The following is a 15773-nucleotide window of genomic DNA, read 5'->3' on the forward strand; positions in this document are numbered from 1 at the left end:
CATTTTGGCGTCATCTCCAGGCTCATTGTTGAAATGGTCAATTTTCTTAGTTTTGAATAATTTCTGAGCCTGTTGGTTCATGAATTCTGAACCATTATCGGTTGTGAGAATGATTCTTAGACGGAACTCGTTAGACAAATGTCAGACAGCAGAATATATATTATGTTTGATAGGTAGTGTTGAGCAAAGGCGTTTTGGCAGGCTCTGTTGGTCGCATTAGCGAACGTTCGGCGCAAGACACAGAGCTCTTCGGCGCTTCCCCTACTGATTGCAAGTGCCGACATGTGCTAGGCCCCGGCGACGTGCAAGCTCCTTCTGGAGTCATGGCCCCGGCGACGTGCAAGATGCTGCTGGTGGCGACCGCGCCGCGCCCGCGCAGTTACTTCAGCAACGTTTGCCAGGTAAGCTCTCAATGACCTTTAATCTCAGGGAAGTCGGCGAGCTCATCAGGGTCGGCGGCACCATGGGCAAGGTCGTGAACCGCAAGCACCTGATGGTCAACGAGCTCATGAACTTGCAGGACGACTAGGCCAGCACCATCATCATCGATAGCCCAAACACGCGCGCCACTTCGCGCCCATCAAGACCACGGCTCGCTCAGGAGAACAGGACAAGGACGGCTAGCGCAGCCACAAGAATGTGCACATTGAGGACCTCAAGCTGCGCGTGGCACAAGAGCTGCTCGTGTTCACGATCACCTCCGAAGAGCACCACACGCTCGGACATCGTGGGGCTCAAGGGCGCGCTGGTCAAGACCGAGTTATCATTGCTCCCCATGCCCCTATTCAGCAATCAACGAGGCTATACACGAGCTGAGCAGCAATGAGCAGTTGGTAATATCAAATGCAAATAACGTGGTTCTCATAAGCGCGTCATGATTGTTCTCATTGCTATGGATCATCATTAGTTGACTGTTCTTTTTGCTTTTTTTCGCAGTAGCTTTTCTACTGTCGCCCAGCTGAGTTGCCCACGACGGCGTTTCGTGAGCGTTCCGTAATATCGTCCACGGTGACGCTATCCGCACAGGCTAAGAAGACTTGAGTCGCTGCGTCGATGGACTGGCCAAGTTGAAGCAGATTTTTAGATGCTCATCATTCTCGATCTTGCGCATGAGAAAGCGGAGCTGGCTTAGGGGCTTTTGTAGCATTCGACTAGGCATATCGCGGCCGTCGAGAAGGCGGAGAGGTGGAATTTGCTTGGCCTTATTTCCACACATCCAAAGCACCCATGCATGACGAACAGAGCAGTCAGGGATCCCAAATTCAGCAGACACGCGACGGAATTTGCCACCCCAGAAGTGGCACATCTGGCGCTCGGCCTCTGCACCACTCGCCTCGACGACCGGCTCCTGCGCACTTGCTAGCTTCTCAACAAGGCCAGCAACACCGGTATCGCGAAGGCATGCCCTAATAGCGTCATTCAGCCCGTCGTAAGTAACTGTCCCTGCTCCGATAGCCCTCTTCTCCAGCTCTGATATGATGTCCTGGACAGTATCAAGCTGCGTAGCTTCGCTACTGCCGCAAAGTCCTGAGGGACAATACGGCGATCCTGGGTGACGAGGGCCTTGATCGTAGTGCGCAGCTGCTGCAGGCTTCCGTCAGCCGTATTACCGAGGGCTTCGAGAAATGGCTGGGGTGCGAGGTGCGGCTTGTTGCGGACAAGCCAAGCAAGGAAACGGCAGTACGAGTTCTGGTACGTGGCGCGTGAGCGTGCGGTGACGGTATTGTCGCGAATCTCGCGCACGGTGCGCTCTAACTTCTCCCAATCATGGCCTTCCATTCTGGTTCGACAAGTATCTGACTTCTTCTGTGCGAATTGCGGTTTGCTCCCTGGTCACACACTCAAACAGGGAGACGAATTGAGACCACGGAAAATGTCTGACCTTGTGTCTAACCAAAGTCTCAATGTGGACCACATTGTCGTACTAATTTTGGGGAATGTCAACCTTATGGAGGCGGACAAAAACCCTAATTACTGCTAGTACGGTCGGGCCAGTTTTGTTGGTTAGTAGTTTTGCGTAGCCTAGGCGAGAGTTGATGTTGATCGCAGTCAAGATTGGTCTTTTCTCCCAAAACGCCAAGTCCATCTGCCACGAATTGGGGTTAGTCGATGCGATTTTGAACCCATCGTATCGCTTCTTCTGCTCCTGAAATCGCTGAATATCGTTCTGGTTTGAGTACCATTCCTTGACGATTTTCATCGTAATCTTCGGCTCCAGTTCTTTAGCCTTCTGGTACAAGGCTTGGGCACCCACATAGCCCGTTTTGGGGTCATAGTATATTTTGGACAACAGCTGGTCCATCGCTCTATATGGTTATAAAACAAAAAAAAACCCTGCCAGGTAGTTGCTTATATGTCTAGCGGTTCGGTGGTGATACCATCCGCAAGTACACGACGCTTGTCGTAGTAGTAGTTTAGAGCTGTTTTAATCTGGGTGTACGTAATGATTGACTTACTCTCCTTACTAAGTCTAAACCCCTTGTTAGTGCCCTGTAGCGTGATGCGACCGCGAACAACTGATTCAAAGCCATCTGGGCTGAGGATATTACCGTTTCGACCACCATTCTGCTGCACTCCCTTCGCGGAAACCTTGACCTTGTAAGATTCGTCTGGTAGGTAGCAAATGTAGTTCTTAGAGGACAATGTTACCATAGCATCACCAGACCACTCATCCTTGAACAAACCTGGCGTTCGGCGATCAAACTGAGCCATCTCTTCGCTATAATCACGTGGGAAGCACTCGTACTTATGCTGCTGAAAATGCTCATGAAGCTCGGGCTTGATACACTCAACGAATGGCTTCTCACAGCTAAACGCAATATAAGCCGAGTCTGTGTCTATTTCTTGGTACTGAAATTCGGAACGGTCGAAGTAGAAGTCAATGCAATCATAGTAGAATTGCAACATACGGAGCTTAGCGAGCTGATAGATTGCAATCGATAGATGAATTGGGTTCTTCTTGTTGAGCCTTCGCTTCTTCATAGTGAATTCACATGAATCATTCAGCTCTTCCATTCCATGGAAGGTGAAGTGCTCAATCTTGGCCTTGATTGCCTTATCGTCCGACTCATACCTGACCTCCTTGTGCTTGCTCATGTCCATGCCAGATCGACCAAACGCACTATTACCAACCAGTTTCATCATCTCAGCAATCATAGCCTTATTATTGCTACCCTCACTAAGCGTTTTCAGCTTAGTCAACAAGTCTAGGACCAAATGAATCTTAGGATTGGTTGTCGATTCATTCATGAATCTATCGATAATGAGCGCATCAAATGATTTAGGGTTCGTAATGATTTTTTTCAACTCTTGGACTAAATCATCCATATCAGAGTCAGATACCTTCTCAATAATGATCTTACAGATGGATTTAACATTTTCATCACCCTCTCGTCGCGCGCTCGATACGGCTTCCATGAATGGTACAAATGCCTTGTGGGAGCTAGCCTTGATGAAGCTGTAAGTCTTGGTGATCTCCATACCATGAGAAATGCACCATTTGAGTAGCGGTGCATAAATGAGGATCTTCTCACCAAAGTAGCTCCCGATGAGTTTGCGAGGTGGCTTTGCTCGGCTTTGCTTGCGCTCCTCGTTGTACTCGAACATGTGCTGACCGATGACACTCCGATCGCTGCGGTCGATAAGGGTGTTCTTGAAAATTGGGGTCATTTCACTGAAGTAGGGTTTGAGGTGCTCTGGTGTACGGATATCACACTCGAGGAAGCCAAAGATCTTGTCATTTACAATATCATCGACGATCCCTGTGTATGATTCGATGGTAGTCAACCGTCCACATGGCATCTCATTACCAAGAGCCCACAAATACAGAGCATTAGCATCGTAGCCGATGATCTTTTTGCAGAACCTACCCCCTCGAATCTTGGTCTCGTTGCGTTTCGCGTATCTGTTGAAGATGATAGAAGGACCACCAGCAATGTTCGCCTTCATCTTGGTGTTGATGTCCTTCTCCTCTCTATCGACACTGTACACCAACCTGTCTGAGTTGAATTCAAGTAGCTTCTTGTGGCGGAAGCCCTTTAGCGACATGTTCTTGCGAGCAACGTTGCATCCCACACAGCTGATCAAGATATTACCATCGATGGGTCCGAGCTTGTTATTGATTCGGTCAGCCGAGGCAGTATCAGCTGTGCGTTGCTTGTAGCATAGCCCACACAGGTACTTTTGTCGCTCTAGCAAGTCGTTGAGGTGTTCTAGCGTCATATTGAATTCACGATCGGCATCAGCATCCTGGGTCTTATATCCACTTAAGCGACTAGCGGGAAAGTCAAACGCTTCAGCAGGCTCCTTACTTGGTTGCTGGAGGTTGTTGAAGCACGTCTGATACATGACTTTCTCAGAGAGACCAGGTAGCGACACACCATCAGTGAACATATCAAGTTCGAAACGTTTGAATAGTTCTCGCTGGGCTTTGATGGCCTTGATGAAGGGTACTACATCGAGGTTGTTGTACCAAATGAGTAGATCCTTGATTGACTTCATGCCATAGTGTTCCCAGACGAAGTGTACCCGCACATAGTCCTCATCGCTGATGCTAGTGCTACGAAGAGCACTGTCGAACGCCGACTTAGGAGGGACTTCCGGCTGACTGAGTACGTCAAATGAAGTAATGTACTCGTACGGGAAGATGCCTTTTCCTAGGCCACAGACGCATCGAATCTTGTCATCACACTTGTACTCACCGAGATATGTCGACAAGTACTTTGCATAGCTGCTGCCTGCCGGAACATAGTTGCTAATGTCAAGCATTTTCATGTCTGACGTGGCGATGCACATGTAGCTAGGGTTCTTGATGACTGATGTGATGTTGTCAGTACCGATGACTGCAAACAGGTCCGCCTTGATAAGGTTGATGTCGTAGCGTCCAGAGTTGAATCCGAATCCTGGTACCTGACCAATGAATGCACTGCTTCAGCTTGCCATAATCCGAGCGCTTCTTACCGAATGTGAGCTTGCTGTGGAAATCGAAAAAACAAGCAAACTCCCCGTTCTGAATCCAAGCATTGACATCATCCATCTTGTACGTCTTACCCAAGTCTAGACCAGGAACCTCAGCGTCAATCAAACCATGGACGTTGATGATTTTGCGGAGCAAAGACTCATACTTCGAGACGTTGTACTGCTGAATCTTAGCCGCAACTTCCTTGATGTACTGGAACATATCCTTGAGCAACTCCTTCGGGTCATCGCTGACAAAGCATCGCACCTCCTCAGTCAAGCTGTCGGCCACGGAAACAGACACAGGAATGTGTTCGTTTGTGAAGATAGTATTCTCTTCGTTTTTGACACCCGTAGGCTTGAGGATAGCCTCAAAATCATAGACAATGAAGTGATCGATGTAATGGTCAGCATCCTTGATGGAGTACTTAGTCAGCATGGAACAAATGCTGTTCGGAGCGGGTTGGTAGATGGTTGGCTGAGCTGGGAACGATTCGATGTTCACGAGTTCGCATTGGTTCTTAGTGTGGTTGCGTAGCTTATCAGAGCTAACAAACACCATCTCACACATAGAGCATTGGTACTTCTGCTGGAGCATACCAACGTTCGTGATGTAGAGAGCGTGATTCTCGTGCGACAGGATGTTGATCGAATCATAGTCCTTGTCCGAGCAGCGAATGCATTCAACCTTGCCCGTCTCAACATCCATGTTGAAGACGTTGATGTTCAGTTTGAAGCACTCCTCAAGCTCATCGAATTGGAGAATGTCGATAGCTTGAAATTGCGGAACAGACCCAGAGTGTAGGTGATCTCCTTGTACGAACAGTACTGCTTGAAGGCTTGTTTCACCAGAGCCTGGATTCTGCGAGGATCCTTCTTGGCTCCCTCCTGCTTGTGATAAGCAATGCAGTGGAAGACACGCTTGTTATTCGTCTTGGGGAAGTTGATGACGTGCTTGTTATCGCGGATCACCTTAGGAATGACAGCCTCACTATCGCCCAGCGCATGGTCGCGCTGGTAGATATAGATTTTGAAGCCAGTAATACCCTTCACCATGTACCTGGATCTGGGGTAGTTGAGCTTGTCAGCCAACTCCATGGAGCGAATCTCCGAGATCACCTTCTTACGAATATCAGCCTTGCTGTTGATAGCCACAGGAGTGCTAAATACAGATGTGTTGCTAATATTGGGGTGGAAGTAGCGAGTCTCGCTGTCATCGGTTCTGCTGACAAGCTTGTATCCAAGAGCGATGTTGACCTTGAAGGCAGACTTCTGGGTTGCAAGCACGTTCTCAAGCTTGTCGTAGAAGTCAGCAGGCTGGATTCCCTCATATAGGTGCGACTCCATGTGTTTGCCTTGGTAGAAGCGGTACTTACTGTCTTCCTTGAAATCAGCAGCCAAATTCTTTTGGAGCTTGCCTAGACTGATCTTGTACTGCTTCGCTACCAATTTTTGGTTGATGGGGTGGGAAATGTTGCTAATGTATACCATGCGCCCCGTCTTGCCACGTACCTTAATACGGTAGCTGCTACCCCATCGGATTGGGTTAATATTTAATCTCTTAAGACCTTCAAGCTCGTATGCGAACATTGCTATATATCGGTGGCTATATTATTCTCCGAAAAAACGACTTTATAATATTGGGTCTTGTATCAGGATTGACTTTATATCATAGGCGACTTTTTATCCGAGGAAAAAAATTAATTAATTAATTAAGTTCGGTTTCATTATTAAGTTCGACTTCACCATCAATAAGTTCGGTTTTGGGTTTACGCTTGCGAGCTCGAATCTGGTCTCTGTTCTTGTCATCGTTGTCTTTTTGATAAGATAAACGGGCTTCGCGTGTGCGCTGGTAGTAGCGCTTCTGCGCTGCTTTGATTCGTTCCTTGCTAGCTTGGTATTGCTCAGGAGAGTACGCCATCTTTGTATATTACTAACTTTATATTTATCAGGATCAAAGTATGTCAAGAAATCAAATACTACTTCGAAGTATTTAACTCGGGAGCCACATTATTCCATTCAATCGACCGCAGGAGTCATATCCCAAAAGCTTCTCCAACGCTCCGCATTATCGTCGTGCTTCCACCTCATGCACAAACAAAATGTTTCTGGATCCTCCACGTGAACAAACGTCTTCATCATGAGCGGATCGTCCGTCCTGGTTGATCCTCCTTTCAAACGACTGAAAACGCGATCTGTGCACTGAGCATCCAGAACCTTCACGAAGACCTCGACCTACACGCAAATGTCAGTAAACTTACACACACCAGAACTACGCGCTCACACAGTACCTTGCGTCTGTTGCCAATGGATTGATTCTCTTCAACAGATCCGGGTAGCATGTTGACGATGGGAACCTCAATGCTCATACCGTCGAACCAACCATGCATTTCGCGAGAAAGCGCAAGCCTGTTGTTTGAGTCGCGATCGTACTTGGCGAATTCCCGTTTGTGGTCTCTGCTTTGCTTTCTCGACACCAAATGGCAGCTTTCTGCCTTGCCGTACGGTAGGAAGAACTTCTCGTCCTCAATCCGCTGAAAACGAAACTCGTCAGTCGATGGGTCCAGATTCGAAACGCTTGTAGTCAACGATATCGATGAAACTGTGTTTTGAGGAGATTCCGAATCGTCTGGAACGTAGTCGCAGTAGAAGACGCGCTGGAGATCAGTAGACACAGCGTTAGCTGGTGCAACACGCGTCTCAACAACCTGGTTAGTTAACGGAGAGCCCAGCGTTTGTGGCCCAGTCCTTAAGTCAGTTTCGAACAGCAAAGCAGCATTTTCTATAAAAGAAACAGAGTTAGCCCTCAATGAAGCAGTATTACGATGCAGCGACAGCATATAGAAGCACGTACTTGTCTCGAATAAAACATGAAAACACAATTTCTTGTCTTCATACCAAAACGCGACATTCTTGTTGCCGATGCAGCGCGTAGGATCGTAGTATCCAATGCGTAACGTCGCCATCCAGTACAGTTTGCAGCGAATCCCTTTCGTGTTCAGCGCGTTGTCAACGGATCCAGTGACAAGCCACAATCCAGTTTGTGCGTGTTCTTGCTCCGGAACCACCACCAGCACGTGAATCGTCTTCTTCGTTGGAGCACCTTCAAACACGTCGCCAATCTCATCTGCTGGGTCCATTTCCACGTTCAGCAGTGTCTTCACTTGTTCAGGAATGCCTCCACTTCGCATAGAAATCACATCAGGGTCCTTCGATGAGAGCCACGCGCCGTCCGCCGTCTTCGCCAGGAAGAGCTGCAGCTTGTCTGCGTCGACGTCCTTGAAGTCGTTCGGCTTCTTCGCCTTGATCGCGTCCTTCAAGTGGCCCACCGACTTCTCCTCGTCAATGTCCACAGGGAATGGGCTTCCCCCAGCGCCGACGATCGCACAGAACAGCATCACCATCTTTCCTCGAGCCGGGAATGAGGAAGAAGGAAGAAGGAAGAAGGGAGGGAGAATTTCTGGCGTACTTAAGCGGACATGAAGGTGTGTGACATAGATTTTCAACCAATGATGAGACGCCACGTCGCGCTGGTCCTTGGCTATTGCTTTTTTATCAATGTAGTTAGAACGTTGTCGGTCGAGCGGTCCCGAAATGCCCTAAGAAACAAAAGACGTGGCTCTCGCTATAAGGCGGTCGAGAGGTTGCGTCGTCAAAATAGCAGCTGCTAGATCTCAGTACTTGAGCGTTCTAAAACTACCCTCATATCGAAAAGACGTGGCTAGTGGTCGAGAGGGGTCGTCGTTGAAATCGCTGCTGTCCCGAAAGAAGGTTTCAGGAATGTTCTCGGTGGTAAATTACGGTAAGGAAAAAAACTGCCGGCGTAATGTTCCATGACCCACTACTAACGACCCTCTCAACGTAACCACGATATGAAGGCGTTTCTTGACTGGAATCGTGCATATTCTGGCATTTCGTAACAAGTCGAGAGGCTACTCTCCGAAAAAAAATGAGCTGTGCTACCAACACTGCGAGGATATTCCAAAACCCGCATACCACTGCAAAACCTGCATACCAGCGCCTGAATCATAGATGAATAACCGGATCAGCGGTGCGCACGAACGCTACATTCGCCAATGCTCGTGTGAGCTCGACGTGGTTTGTACTGGGTTTACTAAGCACTCTGTGCACTCGGCTCATAAACGGCGTCGAAGCATTGTCTTCAGCAGGAGAAGCATTTCCAAACACCAATAAAACTATCACCCTACACGCGAGCTTAAAAAAACCCTTGCTGTCAAGGAAATAAGCCCTAGCGCGCGGCTCGCTGCGCTAGCTTCGTGCTATATTTACTTCAGTGTGCATTGATTTGAGCCTCGAATCATGCAGATTTTGTAGTGGTATGCCGGTTGTAACTCAAATGTGCGGGTTTTGGAGTTTCCTCGTCTTCTAGTTTACATCGTGGGCAGGAACCCGGTCTCCTGCGCTGCTCTTCACTGTACTCCGAAGTGTTCTGCTTAGGTATCCGGTAGGTTATTTCAAGACCAGGGACTTGACTTTGCACTGGTGGACACAAATGCGCTAGGCAATACCGGCATACTTGCAGATGGCGGCAGCAGAATGCTGCCATCGGATAGCTGCACGACGAACGTGGCGGCGCTATGGGTGCTTTCCACCTGGAAGATCCAGCAAGTTGAAGTTAATGCTTTATAGTAGTTCTGAATATGCCTGGTAATAGGCTCGTGTGGCCCACACCCGAGGAGTGACTCGGACGACGTGTCCCAGACCACTAACCTTCGATTCCTTCCAGCTGTGCTGACGTCAGATTCGACACTCGGTGGGTGCAGCGATCTTTCAAGATACCCAAAGGAGACCCGGGGCTCACTTCCAATTCGCGCTGGCGGACGGCGCTGGCGAGGCTTGCGCAGCATTGGCGTCACGAGGACAGGTAGGCTGCGTGCAGGCAAGAATTTGTGATTGGATTGCCTTTACTGGACGACTCGTGGCGCTCCTCTCACTACGTTTCGCTTGTGTGAGCGACGTCTACGGCTCAAGCGGGTACTCCAGCAACCTCGTCGATTGCGAGAAAACAAACCTGCTGTATTGCAAGCGGCAAGTGTGCTTGAAGCGAAGCTGTGAGTGTGTGTGTCGTAACAGCTTCCTGTGCAGCTGTGTTGGCTACAGTAGCGATGATGCAGCGGAACCTGAGCTGATACCCTCGTCTTGAATGCAGATCAGCGCAAGCTCGGATGGTACTCGTCGCATCAGCCAGCGCGATACGAGGATGCAGATAGCTCTGCCTTGCAGGAGCGTTTAAACTCCTCCGCAGCGGACGAGTAACAACTTCCCAGCGGCGGCAGCGGAACCACAGCGAAATCGTCAATCGCCAGCGCCGCGCCCGAATATCGCCGGGCATCGTCGGCCGAACGTACAGATAGAGCGCCTGCATTTTGCAGTCGAGCGGCATGCTATGTTAGATCTCTCTGGCGCTGCGCCTTGTCGAGCGCTGCGGCACAACGACGCCCCGAGAAGCGTCCTTGCCAACGCACTCTATGCAGCTCGGTAAAAATGCAGAGCAGCGTTCGCCGATCTTTTTCTCCCCATCGTAAATGCCTACAGCTTCAACAATCCAGCATGACAGCCTGCGATCGCAAGGTGTCCTGCAGCGCAGCAGCGCTCGCCGCCAAGGCGCTTCATCACACGGAGCTCCACCGAGCTCACATCAAGCAAATGCCGAGCTCATGTTGGTTGCGCTCGCCGATCCGCCACGCACGTGGACCGCCGCTTGGACCGCCGCCGCTTGGGTGGCAAGATTCCTGATTTCCGCACTTAGCCGGGTCCATGCAAAAATCAAGTCTCGGCGACGCGACGACCGACCTCTGATACCGCATAATAGTTGCCCAAGTCTCGCATCGCGATTCCTTAACGTTTTTGGCCAGCCACGTGGAAGCACTCGACAACACGAGGCCTCGTTTCTCGCCCCATGCGCAAGTGTCAAGACACCGTGGCGGTGTCCGCGAAGGCCAAACAGAAAGCTCGTCAAGGCTGGGGGAAGCCGCGCCGCCACCGGCTCGGATTCCTTCCGACCTCGTCAGCTTTTTCTTTTCAACCGCGGTACGCCCGCCGCAGCCAGCCAATTGTCTCACGTGCTCGACCAAGCAGAGCAGAGCTCCCGCAAAAGGTGGCCGCCAATGCACCTGCCTGCAGGTACCAGCAAAAACCTGATTCACTCGAGCGTGCGTGCGTCGCGGGCGGGATTAAATCCCGCTTCGTCACTGTCGCGGGGTACAACCCATCATAAAACATCATACAAAGGGCAAGTATGTCACTAATCATGTCGCACCCGCCGCGATCCTGCTCCCCCTCGGCTCATTCCTCTTTTGGAACATCGAGCGCAAAGACGAAGATCTTCGGCTGGAAGTTCCCTTTACCGGCGCTGCGCGGCCGTCCTAACCCCAGCAACAGCAACATGGCTCCGTTTGACGCGTACCGCGCCAAGATGCAGGCCGCGGGCCTCTCGACCGAGGCCATCAAGGCGTTCGAGTACTCGTACGACGCCCTGGTGAGCGGCGAGACGGGCATGATCGCCGAGGACTCGATCAAGCCTGCGGACAACCTGCCCTACCTCGAGAACAAGGAGGGCAGCATCCGCGAGTCCGTCAAGGCCGACCCGGAGCTGCTCAAGGAGACCGTCGTGCTCAAGCTGAACGGCGGCCTGGGCACCAGCATGGGCCTGGACAAGGCCAAGTCGCTGCTGACGGTCAAGGGCGACGACACCTTCCTGGACATCATGGCCAAGCAGGTGACGGAGCTGCGCGCCACCCACAAGTCGAACGTGCGGTTCGTGCTCATGAACAGCTTCAGCACGAGCGCCGACACCCTCGAGTACCTGCAGAAGTACCCGGAGCTCGTCGAGGACGAGGCCCTGGAGCTGCTCCAGAACAAGGTGCCCAAGGTGAACGCCGCCACCATGGAGCCGGCCACGTACGCGGCCAACCCCGCCAAGGAGTGGTGCCCGCCCGGACACGGCGACCTGTACGCGTCTCTGGCCGGCTCCGGCAAGCTCGACAAGCTCGTGGCCGAGGGCGTCAAGTACATGTTCGTGTCAAACTCGGACAACCTGGGCGCCACCCTGGACCTGGACCTGCTGACGTACTTCGCGCAGTCTGGCAAGCCTTTCCTCATGGAGTGCTGCGAGCGCACGGAGAACGACAAGAAGGGTGGCCACCTGGCCGAGCGCACGGCCGACGGTCGCCTCATCCTCCGTGAGTCCGCTCAGTGCGCTGACGAGGACGAGAAGGAGTTCCAGAACATCACCAAGCACCGTTACTTCAACACGAACAATCTGTGGATCCGTCTGGACAAGCTGCAGGAGGAGCTGAAGAAGCAGGGCGGCGTCATCCGCCTGCCCATGATCAAGAACTCGAAGACCGTGGACCCCAAGGACTCGAGCTCGACCCCCGTGTTCCAGCTGGAGACGGCCATGGGTGCCGCCATCGAGTGCTTCGACGGCGCTGGCGCCGTGTGCGTGCCGCGCACGCGTTTCGCCCCCGTGAAGAAGTGCGATGACCTGATCCTTCTGCGTTCGGACGCGTACGTCATCACGGAGGACTACCGCCCCGTGATCGCCCCTGAGCGCGAGGGTGTGGCCCCCATCGTGTCCCTGGACTCGAAGAACTTTAAGCTGGTGCAGCAGCTCGAGGCTGCGGTGCGTGGCAACGTGCCGTCGCTGATCAAGTGCGACCGCCTGAAGATCGTCGGCAACGTCGGCTTCGCGCCTGGTGTTGTGTTCGACGGCAGCGTGGAGGTCGTCAACAAGAGCTCTGAGCAGAAGACCGTGCTGGCCGGCACGTACAAGGACACCACGGTGGACCTGACCGAGCAGAAGGGTCTGGGAAAGCTCAAGGTGACCACGGTCAAGACGTCGCCGTTCCAGGACCAGAAGCCCGGTACCTCGGGTCTGCGTAAGAAGACCAAGACGTTCATGAGCGACAACTACCTCCAGAACTTCGTGGCTTCAGTGTTCGAGGCGCTCCCCGCCAAGGACCTGAATGGTGGCACCCTGGTTGTGTCCGGCGATGGCCGTTACTTCAACAAGGAGGCCATCCAGATCATCATTAAGATGGCCGTCGCCTACGGTGTCGACCGTCTGTGGATCGGCAAGGACGGTCTGCTCAGCACGCCGTGCGTGTCGGCTGTCGTGCGTGAGCGCGAGGGTGGCAGCGTCGCCTTCGGTGCATTCATCCTTTCGGCCAGCCACAACCCTGGTGGCCCGAACGAGGACTTCGGCATCAAGTACAACTGCGAGAACGGCGGCCCCGCCCCCGAGAAGGTCACGAACGAGATCTTCGCCCTGTCCAAGGTCATCACGTCGTACAAGATCGCCGCCGACTTCCCCACGGTTGACGTGACCAAGATCGGCACGACCTCCGTCGCCTCGGACGATGGCAGCCGTACCATCACGGTTGAGGTGTTTGACTCGGCTGAGCACCACGTGGACCTGCTGAAGCAGATCTTCGACTTTCACGCTATCAAGAAGCTCGTGTCTCGTGAGGACTTCACCTTCGTGGTGGACGCCATGTCCGGCGTGAACGGTCCGTACGCCCGCCGCGTGTTCGTGGAGGAGCTGGGCTGCAACGAGTCGTGCCTGCAGAACGCCAGTCCTCTGGAGGACTTCGGTGGAGGCCACGCTGACCCGAACCTGACGTACGCCAAGGCCCTGATCAAGGTCATGGGCGTGGACGCCAAGGGTCTGCCCGTGACTGGCCAGGAGCAGGAGCCGCCTTCGTTCGGTGCCGCCTGGGATGGCGACGCTGACCGTAACATGATCCTGGGCTCGCGCTTCTTCGTCACGCCTTCGGACTCGCTTGCCATCATCGCGGCTAACTGCACGGTGATCCCGTTCTTCAAGAACGGCCTGCGCGGTGTGGCCCGCTCGATGCCTACCAGTGGTGCTGTGGACCTTGTCGCCAAGAAGCTGAACGTGCCTTTCTTCGAGGTGCCCACTGGCTGGAAGTTCTTCGGCAACCTGATGGACTCGCACGTGGTGTTCGGCAAGGAGGACTACACTCCGTTCATCTGCGGTGAGGAGAGCTTTGGTACGGGCTCGAACCACATTCGTGAGAAGGACGGCATGTGGGCCGTGCTGGCTTGGCTGTCGATCCTGGCTTCGAAGCAGGTGGACGGCGCCCCGCTGGTGACGGTGGAGGACATTGTGCGTGACCACTGGAAGAAGTACGGCCGTAACTACTACTGCCGTTACGACTACGAGAACGTGGACAAGGCCGCGGCCGAGGGCATGTTCGCGGAGATGACCAAGTTCGACGTTGTTGTGGGCAAGGAGATCAACGGCTTCAAGGTCGAGAAGGCCGACGAGTTCGAGTACGTGGACCCCGTGGACGGCAGCGTGTCGTCGCACCAGGGCATCCGTTTCCTGTTCGAGGGCGGCTCGCGTGTGGTCTTCCGACTGTCGGGCACGGGCGTTGCTGGCGCCACCATTCGTATGTACGTCGAGAAGTACGAGGAGCCGACTGGCAACCTGGACCAGAACGCCGCTGCTGCTCTGGAGAAGCTGATCGAGGTGGGCCTGAAGCTGTCGGACCTGGAGAAGAAGACCGGCCGCAAGGCCCCCACCGTTATCACTTAAGGGGGATGGCGTCTTCATTACTCTCTGCCCCTTGTGGTGGCTGGGCTGCGCTTGGATTCATCTTGCATGTCGTTAGTTGCTTTGTAATAAGTCAGCTCCACCACCATCGAGCGTTAGCAAGTTAAGAAATAGCAAACCACTTGAAAACAAACAACTGTAGCGTGCTGTATTCGTTGATCACACTGCGTCTTGGGTACTCTGGAGCTCACGCCTACGATCTTGATCCTGGTACTGCGGCGTTTGCTGCTTGGTGAGCCGCTTGAACAGACGAAACTCGGCAGGTAGTTGTGCTTCCGAAAACATTTGATCTGCAAAGTAAACCCGTCGCACTCGACAGCTCGCGTGGAGCTGCACGCTGATGGTGTGCGCATATCGCGCGTTGTAGCAGGTGTGCATGAGCTCCATTAAATCGAGCTGCAGTTGGTTCCATCCGCTGTCCAACCGCAGCGGTAGCAGAGCGATCTGAGAGTGGACGGCGCTCTTCTTCTGGAACGTGGAGAAGCGGAAGCGTCTCCTTGAGCCGCGGTCGTCGGCCACATGCACCTCGACGGATACGTGCTGCTCCAGGTTCTTGAGCACTAGCACCAGGTGCCGCAGCCGAATGTGCAGCGAGGCCGAGAGGGTTTGCTCTTGGTGCTGTTCTTCCGCTCCAAAAGGGAACCGCAGCCACGTGCGCACGAGGTTATCGGCCGAGAGCTCGACTACAGACGACTGCACGTCTTCATCCAGTACGCGCCGCACGCACCCGGGAGCCTCCTCGTGCTTCTCGCAGAGCTGCAGCGGTCGCGGACTGCGGTGATTGCAAGCGTTAGTTCAGTCTAATGACAGGCGATTGCAGGTGTAAGGCATGTTATTGAAGACAGCCCTGGGCGTCGCGTACGCACCCGACGCTGTACAGGAGCGATATGAAGCCTGACTGGCACGTCTGCGCGAACATGACGCTTGGCTGGCTGCCTCTCGAAATCCAGGAAAATAAGAATACCTCAAAACATTATTAACAAAGCTCATCTCTCTCGATCAGATGAGAATTCGTAGGTCGTACCTAAGTCGAGGGTGGACGCAAAACCTCTTCACCATTGAACTTAGTTGCATATAAAATATCGCCCTAATGTCAATAAGTGAAGTTATCCATTCCTCCTACGACTAACACTAGATCGATACATGTATATGCCGGTTTTGAGCTCTTCATGCCCAGTAGACATAATGAGGAAGTTGACCGGTAGTTATCATGGGA

At 52.7% G+C, this 15773-nt stretch overlaps 7 protein-coding genes across 7 annotated transcripts; 1 reads left to right on the forward strand and 6 right to left on the reverse strand.

Annotated features, from left to right (window-relative positions):
- Positions 1-903: 903 nt before the first annotated feature.
- On the reverse strand, positions 904-1510 carry PHYSODRAFT_476314 (hypothetical protein; the record flags this gene model as incomplete). The annotated part of the gene is made up of 3 exons (XM_009516493.1): positions 904-958; positions 1038-1320; positions 1387-1510. Coding segments are annotated over 3 exons (462 nt in total), but the record flags the coding sequence as incomplete, so codon positions are not given.
- A 2-nt stretch (positions 1511-1512) lies between these two features.
- Positions 1513-1779, reverse strand: PHYSODRAFT_461138 (hypothetical protein; the record flags this gene model as incomplete). The annotated part of the gene is made up of 1 exon (XM_009516494.1): positions 1513-1779. A coding segment is annotated over one exon (267 nt), but the record flags the coding sequence as incomplete, so codon positions are not given.
- A 1523-nt stretch (positions 1780-3302) lies between these two features.
- On the reverse strand, positions 3303-6303 carry PHYSODRAFT_257168 (hypothetical protein; the record flags this gene model as incomplete). Its single annotated transcript, XM_009516495.1, has 7 exons — positions 3303-3314; positions 3343-3761; positions 3870-3973; positions 3995-4145; positions 4380-4814; positions 5050-5730; positions 5751-6303. 7 exons carry the CDS (start codon positions 6301-6303, stop codon positions 3303-3305), a joined length of 2355 nt encoding a protein of 784 aa, XP_009514790.1.
- Positions 6304-6664: 361 nt separating this feature from the next.
- On the reverse strand, positions 6665-6877 carry PHYSODRAFT_475602 (hypothetical protein; the record flags this gene model as incomplete). The annotated part of the gene is made up of 1 exon (XM_009516496.1): positions 6665-6877. The coding sequence occupies one exon, from the start codon at positions 6875-6877 to the stop codon at positions 6665-6667; it is 213 nt and encodes a 70-aa protein (XP_009514791.1).
- On the reverse strand, positions 6870-8364 carry PHYSODRAFT_284109 (hypothetical protein). Its single transcript, XM_009516497.1, has 3 exons — positions 7811-8364; positions 7248-7738; positions 6870-7191 (listed from the first exon to the last, which is right to left on the reverse strand). The coding sequence occupies exons 1-3, from the start codon at positions 8358-8360 to the stop codon at positions 6976-6978; spliced, it is 1257 nt and encodes a 418-aa protein (XP_009514792.1). The 5' UTR covers positions 8361-8364; the 3' UTR covers positions 6870-6975.
- Positions 8365-11362: 2998 nt separating this feature from the next.
- Positions 11363-14689, forward strand: PHYSODRAFT_554034 (hypothetical protein; the record flags this gene model as incomplete). The annotated part of the gene is made up of 1 exon (XM_009516498.1): positions 11363-14689. The coding sequence occupies one exon, from the start codon at positions 11363-11365 to the stop codon at positions 14537-14539; it is 3177 nt and encodes a 1058-aa protein (XP_009514793.1). The 3' UTR covers positions 14540-14689.
- A 27-nt stretch (positions 14690-14716) lies between these two features.
- On the reverse strand, positions 14717-15476 carry PHYSODRAFT_308746 (hypothetical protein; the record flags this gene model as incomplete). Its single annotated transcript, XM_009516499.1, has 3 exons — positions 14717-14721; positions 14749-15329; positions 15424-15476. The coding sequence occupies 3 exons, from the start codon at positions 15474-15476 to the stop codon at positions 14717-14719; spliced, it is 639 nt and encodes a 212-aa protein (XP_009514794.1).
- Between the last annotated feature and the right edge of the window lie 297 nt (positions 15477-15773).

This window comes from Phytophthora sojae (assembly GCF_000149755.1).
Source record: "Phytophthora sojae unplaced genomic scaffold PHYSOscaffold_1, whole genome shotgun sequence".
NCBI classification, from domain to species: Eukaryota; Oomycota; class Peronosporomycetes; order Peronosporales; family Peronosporaceae; genus Phytophthora; species Phytophthora sojae.

Excerpts from the sequence above, each read along its gene's own strand:
- PHYSODRAFT_284109 (XM_009516497.1), bottom strand. The coding sequence starts at position 8,360 with ATGGTGATGCTGTTCTGTGCGATCGTCGGCGCTGGGGGAAGCCCATTC. Across the intron at positions 7,739-7,810 it reads TCATGTTTTATTCGAGACAA|AAAATGCTGCTTTGCTGTTC; the intron begins GTACGTGCTTCT and ends TTTCTTTTATAG. Across the intron at positions 7,192-7,247 it reads CCATTGGCAACAGACGCAAG|GTCGAGGTCTTCGTGAAGGT; the intron begins GTACTGTGTGAG and ends ATTTGCGTGTAG.